The sequence below is a fragment of the Arvicola amphibius genome, chromosome 9, assembly GCF_903992535.2.
Source record: "Arvicola amphibius chromosome 9, mArvAmp1.2, whole genome shotgun sequence".
Classification (NCBI taxonomy): Eukaryota; Metazoa; Chordata; class Mammalia; order Rodentia; family Cricetidae; genus Arvicola; species Arvicola amphibius.
In genome coordinates this window covers 41,925,654-41,941,162 of record NC_052055.2, presented here as the reverse complement: position 1 = coordinate 41,941,162, position 15,509 = coordinate 41,925,654, and the positions used below count along the sequence as shown (strand labels likewise).

At 47.6% G+C, this 15,509-nt stretch overlaps 1 protein-coding gene across 1 annotated transcript in view; it reads left to right on the top strand.

Annotated features, from left to right (window-relative positions):
* Positions 1 to 14,955, top strand: part of Ttll1 (tubulin tyrosine ligase like 1) — a 28,149-nt gene extending 13,194 nt beyond the window's left edge. Inside the window, exons 8-11 of the mRNA XM_038342999.1 lie at positions 3,514 to 3,657; positions 6,388 to 6,474; positions 8,967 to 9,130; positions 14,521 to 14,955. Of these exons, the coding sequence (XP_038198927.1) occupies positions 3,514 to 3,657; positions 6,388 to 6,474; positions 8,967 to 9,130; positions 14,521 to 14,650 (525 nt within the window). The 3' untranslated portion in view covers positions 14,651 to 14,955. The remainder of the gene's footprint in view (positions 1 to 3,513; positions 3,658 to 6,387; positions 6,475 to 8,966; positions 9,131 to 14,520) is intronic.
* Positions 14,956 to 15,509: the final 554 nt, after the last annotated feature.

The following is a 15,509-nucleotide window of genomic DNA, read 5'->3' as shown; positions in this document are numbered from 1 at the left end:
TCTCGCTTTCTCCACATCTTAGATACTCCAACAAAAATCTCTTAGGCAATGCAAGCGTCGCAAAGGGGTTACATTCATTTTTCAAGAGAATGATTGTAGATTTAAAAAAAAGAGTCATCTCAACAACTCCCGTGCAATATAGCTAAGTAACTTGTCACAGAGCAAGGCAGGAGAATGTTTTCTTAATCAGCTCCTTCACTGGCAGGCTGCAAATTGCGGTTATAAAGAAGGACTCAGTCTCTTCATTATCTGTCTTGAGAGGTAATCTTTAAAGAAATGTTGAAGAAATCACAAACCTAAACTGCTGGAAAGCACATGAAAATGAGAAAATTGTGTACTTGCAACCTAGAATGTATTAGCTGCTTCGGTCTTCTGCCCTGCGTTTTCCCAGGCAGAGAAAAGGCAATTTAAACTGATTCACAACTATGTAAACACTTTGAACTGTCACCCTGTAATCAGGAATTGTAAATGCCAGATTCTCTTTGGGTTCCTTAGGTGCCCAGAGAGTGCCCAGTCTCGGACAGAGAGACACTCGGGGTGTCATAAATCCTCTAGTTCAGGCTACTGTAAACCTTTCAGCATCAGCTCAAGTCAGCACTCCCAAGAAACGGTGACACCGTGAGCTTTAAATCTCAAAATGTACGTTCTCCCTGTGTGTAACTCTTGACCACGAAAAGAAACTTGGAGCCCTTTCTCGGGGCTGGAGAGTCAAGTTAGTCTCTGTAGCCCTGGCCAGCCAGAACTTCTCTCGCCGCGGCGTTGCCGAACAAAACTTGTTTCTGTCTCTAGACCTCGGTTCTCTGCTCCCTGTCACCTGTGCAGTTCCAGGACCCAACATTTTTATACATAAAAAAACAGTCAGCTGAGCTTTGAGTCTTCAGGGTACATACAGAAAAGTGAGGTCAGGAATCAGTGTAGAGAATTAATCATTGTCCTAGGTTGTCAGCCAGCCCAAGCAAGGAAAGTATGCAGAGCAATCGGGCTACTTTGCGCTTTCATCCCTAGCCCACCAAATCAGACAGCTCAACCATGAGCCCTTATAAATTTAAGATCATTCTTCTAGGGTTGTTTATTTTAAAAAAACTATTAACAACGCATCTGGTCTAACTTAAAGTTACTTTAAAGCTTTGTTGTTGCTAATGGTGTACACCAAAACCTGCGGCTGCATCTTTTCAGCATTAAGAAAATTAGAGCCAGCCTGGCTCCTAGGGAAAGTCAGTTTACCTTAATCGTTAACCCGAGCCGTGATCTAAAGCAGCTCCTTAAGTGGAACTCATAGGCCTTGGCTGTGAAACATATCCTCGCATTTATTATTACTGTTCATCAAAACTGTGTATAAGCAATCATCATAACTGTCAGAAAGTACAGCTTAGGGATGGGTCATCTTGACAATGCACAGATAAAAATGCCCAGTAAATTGGGATTTTTCTATGAGATAAACACACTACTGTACAGGAAGTTGGGAGGGTCTCTCCACATCCACTCACACCATTCCAGATACCAGGGAAACATTGTAGCATCAACATGTAAAGGCACAACAGAAGCAACATTCCGGAGTTTGTAGCCTCGTAGCCTTGCTTAACAAGGTTCATCCATTAGAGAGTTTTCCTCCTGGTGGACACCTTGAACTTCAATTGCCAACTGCTGTTCTTGTGACGTGGCCACCAGCAATGCTGAAATTGGCCTTAGGGCCTGGTGCACTGGTGCATGTTGGGTAATCCCTCTACCACTGAGCTATATTTCCAGACTCCTAGCCTGTTCTTGCTTTTTTACTCTGAGACAATGTCTCACTAAGTTACTCAGGCTGACCTTAAACTCAGACTGTAGCAGGTCTTGACTTGTGATTTCCCCCTCCCTGGGTTTCTGAGTAGCTAGAGCTATAGACCGGTACCAACAGACCCGGTCTAAACCTGTCTTTTACTATTATTATTTCTTTTGTTTGTTTGGTTGGTTGGTATTTCAAGACATTGTTTCTCCGTGTAGCCTTGGCTGTCCTGGAACTCCCTCTGTAGACCAGGCTGGCCTCAAAGTCAGAGATTCACCTGCCTCTGCCTCCTGAGTGCTGGGATTAAAGTGTGTACCGCCACTACCCAGCCTGTTACTGTTTTTTCTAGTGTGTATGTATGAGTGAAAATGTATCCAGTTCATCTAACCCATTGAACATCATAGTGTCTGTCTGTGTGTGTGTGTGTGTGTGTGCGTGCGTGTGTGTGTGTGTGTGTGGTGTGTTGCTTTGTGCAGTGTTTTTGAATGACAAAGCACTTCCTTTTTTGAAAGCGCAGCTTGAGCTTTGTGGGCAAGTTTTACGTGGCTAGAATTTCTAGAATTAGAAAGAGAACAGCTCTTACCCTGAGCACTGTAAGGCAGTCCCTTTTGGTGAGAGTCAGTGTGGCCCAGGAGCCTCTGTGCTGTGCAGGCTCACAAGCAAGGGGATGGATCGTGGTTACTGCAGGCCTTGAAAGCACAGGCTTAGCAGGCAGAGAAGGAAGAGCAAGCCAGGCCTGGGCCAAGACACCTGTAGACTACTGGGTTGAGGTGTTCTTAGGGGACCAAGGACCAGGAGACATGCTTGCTTTTCACATCCACATCTGTGCAAGGTGACATATTGCTGGAGATACTTCATCCCTCAAAACCCTTCCTCCTTTTTATCTCTTGTTCTTAAAATTTTGCATTACTGATTTAGGCATTTTCATGTTTTTGTTATTATTGTTGGGTTTTGGGTTTTTTTGTTGTTGTTTTGGGTTTTTTGTGTTGTTTTTTGAGAGAAAGTCTTACCTTGACTATCCTATGTAGACCAGGCTGGCCTAGAACTCATAGAGCTCCACCTGCTCTGCCTCCAGAGTGCTAGGGTTAAAGGAGTGCGCCACCGTGCCCAGCCCTCTTTGTTTCATTTTTTAAAATATTTATTTATTTATTATGTATACAACATTCTCTCTGTGAGTATGCCTGCAGGCCAGAAGAGGGCACCAGACCTCATTATAGATGATTGTGAGCCACCATGTAGTTGCTGGGAATTGAACTCAGGACCTTTGGGAGAGCAGGCAATGCTCTTAACCTCTGAGCTGTCTCTCCAGCCCTTTGTTTCATTTTTTTGAGATTGACTCTTGCTAAGTAGCCCAGGTTGTCCTCCTGCCTCAGTCTCCCAAGGACTGGAACTATTAGCATCCATATCCTTCCTAGTTAGGGTCACCATTGCTGTGATGAAGCACCATGACCAAAAACAGTAACTTAGAGCAGCTTCTGGGGAGGGAGGGAGGGATGAGTACCTTGGTTTGGAAGGGCTACTGAGTAGAAAGAGTTGCTTTTAGGTTAGTCGGGAGTTGAACATCTAACAGTGTGTGTAGTAGATAGTACAGACTGCCCTGGGCAGGGTCCCCTCCCTCTTGCTGCAGGGTAGCTGTTCATACCCAGGGGGCACTCAGTTATCGGCTGAATTCCTCCAGGCTGCCTGCTCAAGGCCACTTTTCCTCCTCCGTCCCTCCTCCCTCCCTCCCTCCCTCCCTCCCTCACCAGGATGACTACAACCACATCCATGGTGGAAAGTGGACTGTCAACAACCTGCGACTCTACCTGGAGAGCACCCGAGGCCGAGAGGTGACGAGCAAGCTGTTTGACGAAATACACTGGATCATCGTGCAGTCTCTCAAGGCCGTGGCAGTGAGTGACAGCTTGGGGATAGGGCAAGGGCCTCCCCCACCCCCCACCCCCGAGAGGTCAGTGGGGGGCCCTGGTCTAAGCAGTGGTCCTCAGGAAGTGTCCTGTAGCCTGGAGTGCTTCATCACTCATCCTGCCCATGTGTCAGCCAGGGGCTGAAGCAGTTTGGGGAAGGGACTGGGCTCAGTTTCTGCGTATGCTCAGCCTCTGATATGGGCACAGAGCTTGAAGCTGCTGCCGAAGTATAGAGTCCCATTGACATCAGCTTTTTCTTTCCTTTATCCATGTAGCTGGACTCACAGTGTAGCCAGGGTTGGCCTGGACAATGTTACCAGGGTGGTCTGGAGCTCACAGAGATTGCCTGCCTCTGCCTATCCACCATCAGCCCTTCTTGGTGGGCATTGGCATGAGCTGATACTCCTGGGGGGGATCTGCAGCACAGTCTTCTCTTCAGGCAGCTTGATGTTGCTGTTTCATGGCTCTTTAAGGCTGGTGTTATTCTTTTTTAAAGATAAAAGGGTGAGGGTAGAAAGCCAGTCCTACTAGGGGTGGTGGTCCCCTGAAACCTTGGTGGGTCACCTTGGCTGGCGGGAGACTGCAGGGGGTGAGAGACAGACAGAAACATCATGCAGAGGGGAGAAGGGGGAAGAAGAGAGGCAGAGAGAGACAAGAGAGAGAGAGAGAGAGAGAGAGAGAGAGAGAGCATGCAGAAGTTACCTCTTCTGGAGAGACTGCAGGCTGGAGGAGGTGGGAGATCTTGCCTTGGTAGAAGGGGAGGGTTGCGAGTGGGCAGGGCTTGTCTCTTAAAGGGGCAGGGTACCCAGGTGACAGGACAGGCTAGTAGATCATAATATTCCCATCTCTTTCTTATAATAAAAAGGTGGGAGGTTAGGCACAGCAGGTTAAAGGAATTGGGACGGTGGGTTCTCAAGACTGCTTCCTGCTTGTTTGTGAGCATTGTTTTTTTGGGGGGACACCTGAGAAAGCTGGATGCTGGTCACATCTTGTGGTATCTGGTTTACTCCTGTCCAGGGTTTGTGGTATGGAACTGTCCAGTGTCTCTTGGACCTGGCAAGGTGTTGGCAGAGCCGAGGACAAAGTTAAGTTTATGAAGAAAAAATTTTAGGACCAGAATTTTTAGGACCAGGAAATTGAGAAGGGTGTATCTGACCTGTTTAAGGTGGATCCTTCAATTTGACTCCCTGGAACTCACAAGAATTTTGAATATGTGAAAACATGTTTTAAACAGCAGCATATTTATACTGAAGTGATTGTGACAGATATTTTTGCATAATGAAAAGTATCTTTAAGACTATGAAAGGCAGCATGAGAGAGAAATTTGATAGCCTGTACTTGTCCTCATTGACCGCTGCCCCTTGTGGAACTGTCCCCCCCACTTATATCTTTGAAAAAGAGTAATAGCTGGAAGCAGCCTGCTTCTTTGTTCCAAACTGCGGGTTTTTGATTTGTTGCTGGGTTGCGGTTTTCAGGCAGGTGCATTTCTATTTTTGAGTGATAGGAATAAGCACTGGTGTGCTGGGCCCCATCTTCAGGACTTCATAGATGGTGTCTCTGAGGTGTCTTGGCTTCCCCTATAACCCACAAGAAAATGGGGGCTCTGACTCCAGAGCTAAGAACAGAGGAAAAGGCCAAAGCCAGTCGCCTTGTCTCCCCTGCCCTCTCTCAGAAGGAACAGGAAGGCAGCCAACTCACTGCTGAGGTCTCTTGCAGGACCCAGAGTTTCAGCTCACCCTCTGCTACTGACCTAGCCACTGACAGACTCACCCACTTGTGTGGGACCTGAGGACATAGGGCTAGGGAACATGGGATGGTGATACAACCCCACGGAGATGGGAGAGATGCAGAATTCCCAGGTTGCACCCATCTTCCTCTCTAAGAAGAGCTACCTTGTGCACATTTGCCTCACAGAAGGGGCGCTTCTCCTGGCCCTCTGCGAGCCTGCTGTAGTCTAGTGTCTGTTCTTTGACTCTCTGACTGGGTGGCAGTTCTCAAGATTTTGAAGTAAGCAGGATTTTTGTTTTGTTTGATTATGTGTAGGGGTGTGTGTGTGTGTGTGTGTGTGTGTGTGTCTGCATGTCGGTGAGTATGGGTGCCCACAGAGGCCAGAAGCATTGGCTCCCCTGAAGCTGGAGTTACAGACGGTTGTGAGCTGCCTGATATGGGTTCCAGGAACTGAACTAGGGTTCTCTGGAAGAGCAGTAAGTGCTCTGAGCCATTTCTCCAGCCCCCGCTCCTTTGCTCTACACATGGAAACTTTATGCAAGTGAACTAAAAATTACAGTGGAAATCTAGAAATTGAAAGGAAATAGGCTTACTTGGAAACAGGTCTATAATCTGGTTTTTAACCTGGTTGCACACACAGGGTTGAGAGGAATAAGAGGCAGCCTGGTGCGTGCGTGCGTGCGTGCGTGCGCGCGTGCGTGTGTGTGTGTGTGTGTGTGTGTGTGTGTGTGTGTGTGTGTGAAAGACAGGAAGACAGCAGGAAGATCCCTTTGGTCTCTGAGGATGACTTTATTTATTTGTTTGTTTGTTTATTATTTTTGTATTTTATTAGATAGAGTTTCTTGGTGTAGCCCTGGTTGTCCTGGAACTCATTATGTAGACCAGGCTGGCTTTGAACTCACAGAGATCCACCTGCCTCTGCCTCCCTAGTGCTAGGATTGAAGGCTGCCCAGCAGGATGTGATTTTATAACCTGTTGGTCACCCCACAGCCGGTGATGAACAACGATAAGCACTGCTTTGAATGCTACGGCTACGACATCATCATCGATGACAAGTTGAAGCCCTGGCTGATTGAGGTAACTCACCACCCTGACACCTTGGCCATCAGTGCCATGGGAGAGGGGCACATTCTGACTGTTCTCTTGTGTGTGTTAAGGCGTAATTTGGAAGTGATTCCATCTCCCTGTTGAGGAGGGTCTCATGGTGGCCAGTCTATAGTGGATGGGATGGACACAGCCTGCCACACAGCAGGGTTTTTTCCTGGCCTAACCGCTGTATCAGTTACTTCTCTCGACACTCTGATCAAATACTCGACAATCAAATCCAGGGGAGTTTGATTTGGTACATGGTTTGAGCGTGCAGTACATCATGGTGGGAAAGCATGGCGGAAGATGTGTGAGGTCACATATGGCCAGAGTTGAAGCAGAGCGAGAGGAACGCTTGGTACACCACTGGGTTCCTTTTTCCTCCAGCCCGGGGCCCGTCCATGGGACAGTGCCACCCACAGTCAGGGTGGGTCTTCCTTCCTAAGTTAAACCTCTCTGGAAACACCCCCCCACACACAAAGTTACTCTGAGGTGTGTCTCCTAGGTGACTGCAAACCCCGTCAGGTTGCTAGAGACCAACTATCACAGCCTTTGTAGAGAGGCGGGCGCTGGTGCCCCTGTCTGAGGCCACAGTTGCCAGGAGGACGAGGAGGGAAGATGCCCTAAGCATGCAGGAGCCCCCACGGTGTCGTCTCACTCTGTGTCACTCGGGACACCTGCCCTCTCAGCGAGTCCCTTTGGAGGCGCACAGCTCAGGCCTTTCAGTTGCACTTGAGGCCCGGAAGCCTAGGATTCTTGTGAGTGTGAAGAGCAGAGCTTGGCCTCCTACAGGGAAAGTCAAGGGAACCTCAGTGTGGTGTTCAGCTTGTGGTAATCAAGTTATCTAGAACAAACTCCTCTGTAATGAGACCCTGCCAATACTGCTGGAGTAGGGATGGGGGGAGATGTAATTTTTCCCTCACTCCTTACCCCAACCCTTCCTTTCTTTTCTTTTGAGAACAGTGTCTTGTGTAGCTGGTTTCAAACTCATGGTCCTTCTATGTCAGGCTTCCAGGTGCTGGGGTTACAGGTGGCGGCTTCCTGCCTCTTAAATACAGTAACTTGAATGGAAGTCACATTTCTCTTGATGAACTGAGATCCTAGTTGTAGCTATTATTTCTCTCAAAGGTTTGTTTTATTTTTAATTGTGTGTGTGTGTGTTGGGGATTGGAGGGTTCAGTGATGGGGCGATGATGTGCACATGAATGCAGGTGTCTGTAGAGGCCAGAGGAGGGCATCAGACTCCCCTGGAGCTGGAGTTAATAGGCAATTGTGATCCTTTATTATTTATTATTTATGGTTCATCTAACAACCACTAGAAACAGATCACATGATGCTTCTATCATTTTCTTCTCTGTTGCAATAAAACACCAATTAAGCCAGGTGGAGGTAGCCCACGCCTTTAATCCCAACTTTTGGGAGGCAGAGACTGGTAGATCTCTGTGAGTTCGAGACCAGCCTGATCTACAGAGCTAGACCCAGGACAGCCAAGGCTACACAAAGAAACCCTGTCTTTAAAAAAAACAAAAAATAAAACAACAACAAAGAAAAACAAACCCAAAACAAAGCACTGATCAAAAGTAACTTGGGAGGAGGCTGGAGAGGTGGCTCAGTGGTTAGAGCAGTGACTGCTCCTCCGGAGGACCAGGTTCAATTCCCAGCATCTACATGGCAGCTCACAACCGTCTAGAACTCCAGTTCCAGGGCATCCAACACCCTCTTCTGACCTCCATGGGCACTGCACACAGGAGGTGCTCAGACATACCAGGCAAAACACCCATACACAAAACATTAAAAAAAAATCTTAAAAAAAAAAAAAGCACACAGCTTTGGGGAGGAAAGGGTTTACTTGGCTTGCAGGCTATGGTCTATCATCCAGGGAAGCCAAGGCAGGAACTGGAGCAGAGACCATGGAGGAACACTGATTGCTGGCTTCCTTCCCTGCCTTTCATACACAGCCCAGGCCCACCTGCCCAGGGATTGCACTGCCCACCTTGGGCTGGGCTCTCCTACATAGATAGGCATTCTGAAGAAAATGCTTCACAGGGCCAACAAGATGGCTCAGTGGGTATTTGGGCACTCGCCTGACAACCGAGTTTGATTTCCAGGACCCCCATGGTGGAAGTGGAGCACCAGCTCCCACAGGTGGTCCACTGACCGCCACACATGCACTGTAACACGTGTGTGCCCACACAAATGCACACGCATCACACACAAAAATAAATCAATGCGTAAAGAAAAAAGTCTAAGGAAAAGAAAATGCCTCACAGATGTGCCCACAGATCAGTCTGATCTAAGCAGTTCATCACCACGCAGCTGTAGGGCTTGTCAAGTCGACAGCTAAGTCTTGACAGCTTTCTGTGTGAGGTGCTTGGCAGGTGTGATGACAAGAGCCTGGAGTGCGTGGCCCACACTGGCTCCTGCACCTCTCATTCCAGAGGAGGAGGCGCCGCAGTGAAGGACGTGTGTTTCTCTTCTTGTAGGTCAATGCATCCCCATCTCTCACCTCCAGCACCGCCAATGATCGAATCCTTAAGTACAACCTGATTAATGACACCCTCAACATTGCGGTCCCCAACGGTGAGATTCCTGACTGCAAATGGAACAAGTCTCCCCCCAAGGAAGTCCTAGGCAACTATGAAATCCTGTAAGTCTGCGTGTGGCTCTGCAAGGGTCCTGTGTTCTAGCCCAGGGTGTGCTGAGGTGCCCTTTGGCTATTCCGGGTGTATGGGGGCTCACTATTCTTGGGCAGCGTGTCTACTTGTTGTTGCTGTGAGGGGTAGCTATTGAAGAGACAGAAAAGTGGTTTGAGTCTGTCCTGCAAGCCGATACTTACGAAGCATCCACCTCATGCCAGGTCTGAGCCCCACTGCCTGGCCCCTGTACAGGCTGCTGAGGTGCTAGGGGCAGGGTGCACATGGTATGGGGCTTGTACCCTATCTCCACCTGTGTAGCTTCCTGAGAGTGAGGTGCTGTGGGGGACCATGCTTCAACATGGATACCACTTACCAGGGTAGGGCATAAGGATTAGAAAAGTGTTAAGTCGGTGGAACAGAGATAGAAAAGAATCACTAGCCAGGTGGTAATTTTATATATATATATTCACAATGTCTAGTCCATTAGTGTTTGGCAAATTCAAAGAAAATACTCCATTATCTATCCTGTCCTTTTGAATCTAAAGTTTTGTATCTGATTTACTTTCTAACAAATCTACAGAAGACTGTTAACTATAATTATCTAATATAATTATCTTTGTCAGGTGGTGGTAATGCAGTACTTGGGAGGCAGAGGTAGGTGGATCTCTGTGAGTTCAAGGTTAGCCTGGTCTACAGAAGAACTTCCAGGACAGCCAGGGCTGTTACACAGAAAAACCCATCTCAAAAAACAATAACAAAAAAAAAAAAAACCTGTCAGAGACCCAAGAAGGATATAATATTACCTAATTAAACTGGAAGTGCAGATCAAGCAACTTCTAAAGCTAAGAAACATCAGAGGCGGGCTGGAGAGATGGCTCAGAGGTTAAGAGCACTGACTGCTCTTCCAGAGGTCCTGAGTTCAATTCCCAGCAACCACATGGTAGCTCACAACCATCTATAATGAGATCTGGTGCCCTCTTCTGGCATGCAAGCATACAGGGAAGGAATGTTGTATACATAATAAATAAATAAATCTAAAAAAAAAAGAAACATCAGAGGCATCTGGCTACCTGGACTGTCACCCCGAGTTTCCACTACAACATCAGGGCATCCATCTTTGACCTATGGGCCTAGAATATTTTCCAGACTTTTTTTTGAAGCAGGATTTTTGAAGGACTGTCCTACCTTGTCTTGGCAAAGTTTGGCAGTTGCCTTCTTTTGTGTACTGCTTGTCCAATTTGGACGCATATACTGTCATCAGTCTAGACAAGGGCAGTTTCTTGCCCAGTGACTAGCTTTGCCACATTGAAAGTAAACTCTATATGGAGGTTCTTTAATACATGTCATTGACTACTTCTTTAAATGTTTTCAAATCTAAAATTTCTCCAGGATTCCAATTAACGTGCATAGCCTTGGAGAATCCTATTGTCTGGTGGTCATTCTTGTTTTTTTTTGTTGTTGTTGTTTTTTCGAGACAGGGTTTCCTTGTAGTTTTTAGAGCCTGTCCTGGAACTAGCTCTTGGAACTGTCTTGGAACAGGCTGGCCTCGAACTCAGAGATCCGCCTGCCTCTGCCTCCCGAGTGCTGGGATTAAAGGTGTGCACCACCACTGCCCGGCTGGTGGTCATTCTTGTAACTGGATAAACTAAAGTTGGTTTTCTAATAACCTAGGTCCACTCCTCTTCAATTTCATAATGCAATGGTGTGGTAGGTTCTGCTCTAAGTTCTTCTGTCTGTGTCTGATTATTTGTCTTATTTTAATTGGTAGGTCTTTCTAAGGTTTTTATCTTATCAATCAAATTATCATTAGTAAGTCTATGGCTTGTATTAGTTGAATTCTTAGTATTATCATTAATAAGTCTTTCTGAGGCTTACATCTTATCTTATTAGTAAGTCTTTCTAAGGTTTCTATCTTTTTGTTTTGTTTTGTTTGTTTGTTTTTTCGAGACAGAGTATCTCTATTTTTGGAGCCTGTCTTGGAACTCACTCTGTAGACCAGACTGGCCTTGAACTCACAGAGATCCCCCTGCCTCTCTCTGCCTCTTGAATGCTTGGATTACAGGCATGCATCACCACTGCCTAACTAAGGTTTGTATCTTATCAGCCAATTTTTCATATTTGGCACAGTTATCAAACCATTTTAGGGATAAAATATGAATTACCAACTTGATAGTAATTAAAATTGTTATTATGTCAATCCCAGCTAAGTGTTTTATCCCTTCATTTATTTATTTATTTATTCCACTCGCAAGACATAGTAGCACTAAACATGGTCCTAGCTCCCTGCATTGTGAAATTTCCAATTCTTAACATGGGAAAGATTCTACCTCCCTCATCCCTTTTTTAAAAAATCTAATTTCAGCTGGGCAGTGGTGGCACATTCCTTTAATCCCAACACTTGGGAGGCAGAGACAGGCAAATCTCTGAGTTTGAGGCCAGCCTGGTCTACAAGAGCTAGTTCCAGGATAGGCTCCAAAGCTACAGAGAAACCCTGCCTTGAAAAAAATTCTAATTTCCCTTTTAAGAATTTCCAGGTATCTCCCCAGTCCTGCTGACACTGGCAGAGTAGGCAGAGCTATGTGGGTGTAATCAGTTGTAGTGATGATGTTTCGTGTTCAACTATGTCAGCAGGCAGGACAGATGCCGGGGTGCCCCAACCATGCTAATTGCATGCCTGGACCAGGGGCCATTGTGGCTGCTCATGTATGGTGTAGAGGGGGAGACATGCAGGGAGAGGGCTGAGCTGTAGGAGAAACATGCACGACTGATACACAGCATGGGAGAGAACCAAGATGCCTTCCAAAAGTGGCAGTGGTGGCGGTTGGCTGCCCAGGAAATGCAAGGAGACCCCTGTTGGCTATGATTGTGCCACATCACTGGCAGTGCATGGCAGGGCTGAAGATAGCCACTTGTGCAGCAACAGAGCTAAGGGGCACAGTGTGCTAGTGGCCTGAATGACAAAGCCAACTGGCAGCAGTGGGTGTGAGCCGGTGTGGCTGTTGTGGCCTTGCCACCTACCTAGGTGTGATCTAGGGCCCCATGTTGGGCGCCATGTATTGCATTTGCCTAAATTTTTCTAGTATTCATAAAAACTCGGGAGTCAGAAATTGAGATAAAAACCTGATAAATCCAAGGAACAGCAGAGGGATGGTCAACTGACCCTACTCTCCATGTTTTCCTGATCCAGAAGCCTCAGAAATCCCCTCAGCCCCTGTTTCTCTCTTCTTGTCCCTGTCTTTCTGACTTCCTCAGTCCTCCAACATCTCTATGGCTAATCCCGGTCAACCAGTCTCTGACTCCATCCTTGATTCTAGGCAACTTTATTGGCACAGCAGAGTACAGTGTGAACAGTTCTCCCGCAGCACACATCCATGTGCTGAAGCAGTTGTGACAGTTCACACCAGAGCCAAGCACAGCCTCGGCTGAGAGGAAAGCTGTCAGCACATTAACTATGGCACTCCCTGTAGTGTAGGCACCACCATAGGCACCATTTGGAGAGTGTTCATCTACCAGAGGAATCTCTAACGCCCCAATCCACCCATAGAGTCTGGCTCTAGACCAGAACACAAGTCAGGAAAAATCAGCTTCTGCCACAGCAAAGCATCTTGGTACCTGTTTGCTTAGTGCAATTGTCTGCACATAACTCAGGGTCCTCAGGAAAAATGGCAGTGAGCCAATATCTAAGAAAACATTTTATTTTTTGGTTTTTCAAAACAGTTTCTCTTGAAACTCAGAGACCTGCCTCTTCCTTCCAAGTGCTAGGATTAAAACTGTGCACCACCATGCCTGGCTAGACTTTAAGCACTTTAAAATGGCCAGAAACAAGCCAGACATGGTAGTGAATGCCTTTAATCCCTATACTCAGGAGGCAGAGGCAGGTGGATCTCTGTAAGTTTGAGGCCATCCTGGTCTACATGGCAAGTTCATTGACAGCCAGGGCTACCTAGTAAGACCTAAAAAGACCAGAGGACCAGAAAGATGGCTTCGCAGGTATCTTAGTTTGTTTTTCTGTTGCTGTGAAGAGACACCATGACATGGCAACTCTTAGAACGGACAGCATTTAACTGGGGCTGGCTTGCAGTTCAGAGGTTCAGTCTGTTGTTGTCATGGCAGCATGCAGGCAGACATGGTGCTGGAGCAGGAGCTGAGATTCTACCTCCAGATTGGCAGACAATAGGAAGAGGATGGGACATTAGGCCTGACTTGAGCACTCAAAACCTCAAAGCCACCCCCAGTGACACACTTCCTCCAACAAGGCCACACCTCCTAATAGTGCCACTCCCTATGAGCCTCTGGGGGCCATTTTCATTCAAACCACCAGAGCAGGGAAAGGCATTCGCTGCCAAGTTTGACAACCTAAGTTTGATCCCTGGAGCCTACATGGTAGAAGGACAGATCTGTCTTCCACAGACTTCCCCCTGACCTCTATACCTTGGCACACGTATGCCCTCAATCAATCGATCATCAGCCGATGTAATAAAAAAAATTAGGTGCCAGCACGATGGCTCAGCAAACAAAGGGGTTTGCCACCAAATCCGATGACCTAAGTTCTATTCCCAGGACCCTCATGGTAGGAGAGAACCCGTGCCTGCAAGCTGTTCTCTGACCGCCATGTAACAAACAAAGCCCTCCCCAACAAGTAAATAAACTGCAGTTTAAATTTTTTAAGTGTCCCGAGCTGCTTTTCTTACAGCTCAACTGCAGGCGAAGCCTTGGATTAGGAGTCAGGCCCAACGTTAACCCTCCCTCTGCCACATCTGAATTTGGAGCCAGAAGGTGGTAGGAAGTCATCGTGAGGAGAGGCAGTCTCTTCTGGGTAGCATGTTCACCCCTCTCAGGAGCCCCAAGGAAGGAGCCCTACTAACAGACACCGAGCCTATATCCAGTTCTTGAGGTGTGATGTCCAGGCTGTTCCTCAGCCCTGCACAGAGCCGAGGTACACACATCAAGTGGAACACAGGCCATGGGAGGACAGTGACATCATGATGGGGGAGTTCCAGCCCAGCCCAGCCCTTTCTGGCAGTCCATTGAGCTGACACTGGTTCCCTGTCTGATTAGGCCCTACACCACAGGGTGTGTGGAGTGACTGCATGCAGGGGCTGCTCCCTCCCTCCCTACCCTGGGCTGATGCATTTCTCATTCACAGCTCCTCTGAGGTTAGTGCCGTGTTCTGCCTGGACGCCTGTTAGAAAGTCATCTGCCTAGGACGGGCAGACTGTCCACAATGGCAGTTTAACCAGGTTTCTCTCACAGGCTCTGTGGTCTTGTTTGTATTCAGTGGAGGATCTGGGACTCGTTGGCTCTTTCCAGGAATATGTTTGTTCTGCAGCAGCCCAGGGGCCACTCTGTGTCACCATACCTGAACAAGACCTCCGTATGATTCTCCAGTGATCTGTTGCAGGTACGATGAGGAGCTGGCCCAGGGTGATGGGGCTGATAGAGAGCTCAGAAGCCGCCCAGGGCAGCCAGTGGGGCCCAGAGCAGGCCGTTCAAGAGACTCTGGGAGAAATGTCCTCACAACCTGGAAGTGACCAGCCGTGGGAAGAAAGACCCCCAGCCTTCCTGCAGTTGCTCTACCTGGACTCTGCTCGACACATCAGAATTTCCTTTTTCTAGAGTGCTTTCCTGCACCCTTGTAATAAAGAGCCTGCAAGGTGGAGGAGAAGTCCATGTCTTCAGGGTTTACACGCGCTCACGAAAAACGACAGCGTCACTGTGTGGCGGAACATCCTCTTTTTAAAGATTTATTTTATTATTTTTTTATTTTTTGAGATAGATAGCCCTGGCTGACCTGGAACTCACTGTGTAGACCAGGCTGGCTTGGGACTCTCAGAGAGCCACCTGCCTGTGACCCCATGTGCTGCGCTGAGATTAAAGATGTATGCCACCACCATATCTGGCTTTATTTGTGTGTGTGTGTGTGTATATGTGTGTGTGTGTAAAACACCCAAGGAAAACAGAAGAGGGCACCAGACTCACCAGAGTTTTAGTTACAGGCTAACCAAAGTATGATCTGGGAACCAAACTTGGGTCCTCTGCAGGAGCAACAAGTACACGTAAATTCAAGCCATCTCTCCAGCCCCCTGATGCAGCTTCTTGAAAGGTTCCCACTCATTAAACTTTTCACTTTAAAGAAGGTTAAACACTTTTCCGAAAGGTTAAATGTGACATGTTTCATGGAGCGATGCTGCCGTGAAAAAGCTTAATCAGCCCTTCCGCCTCACTCCCGCTGCGTTGCGGGGCAGACGGGCGTTTATCTGTACAGGTCTCCTGCTGCTGTCCCGTCAGTTTGGAGACAAGGCACAGTGAAGCAGGTGAGCACAGACAGATCCTGAGGGGAGGTTGTGTGGCTCAGGCATCTGGCTTTGTCGCTATGGCTGCTGGCGGCAG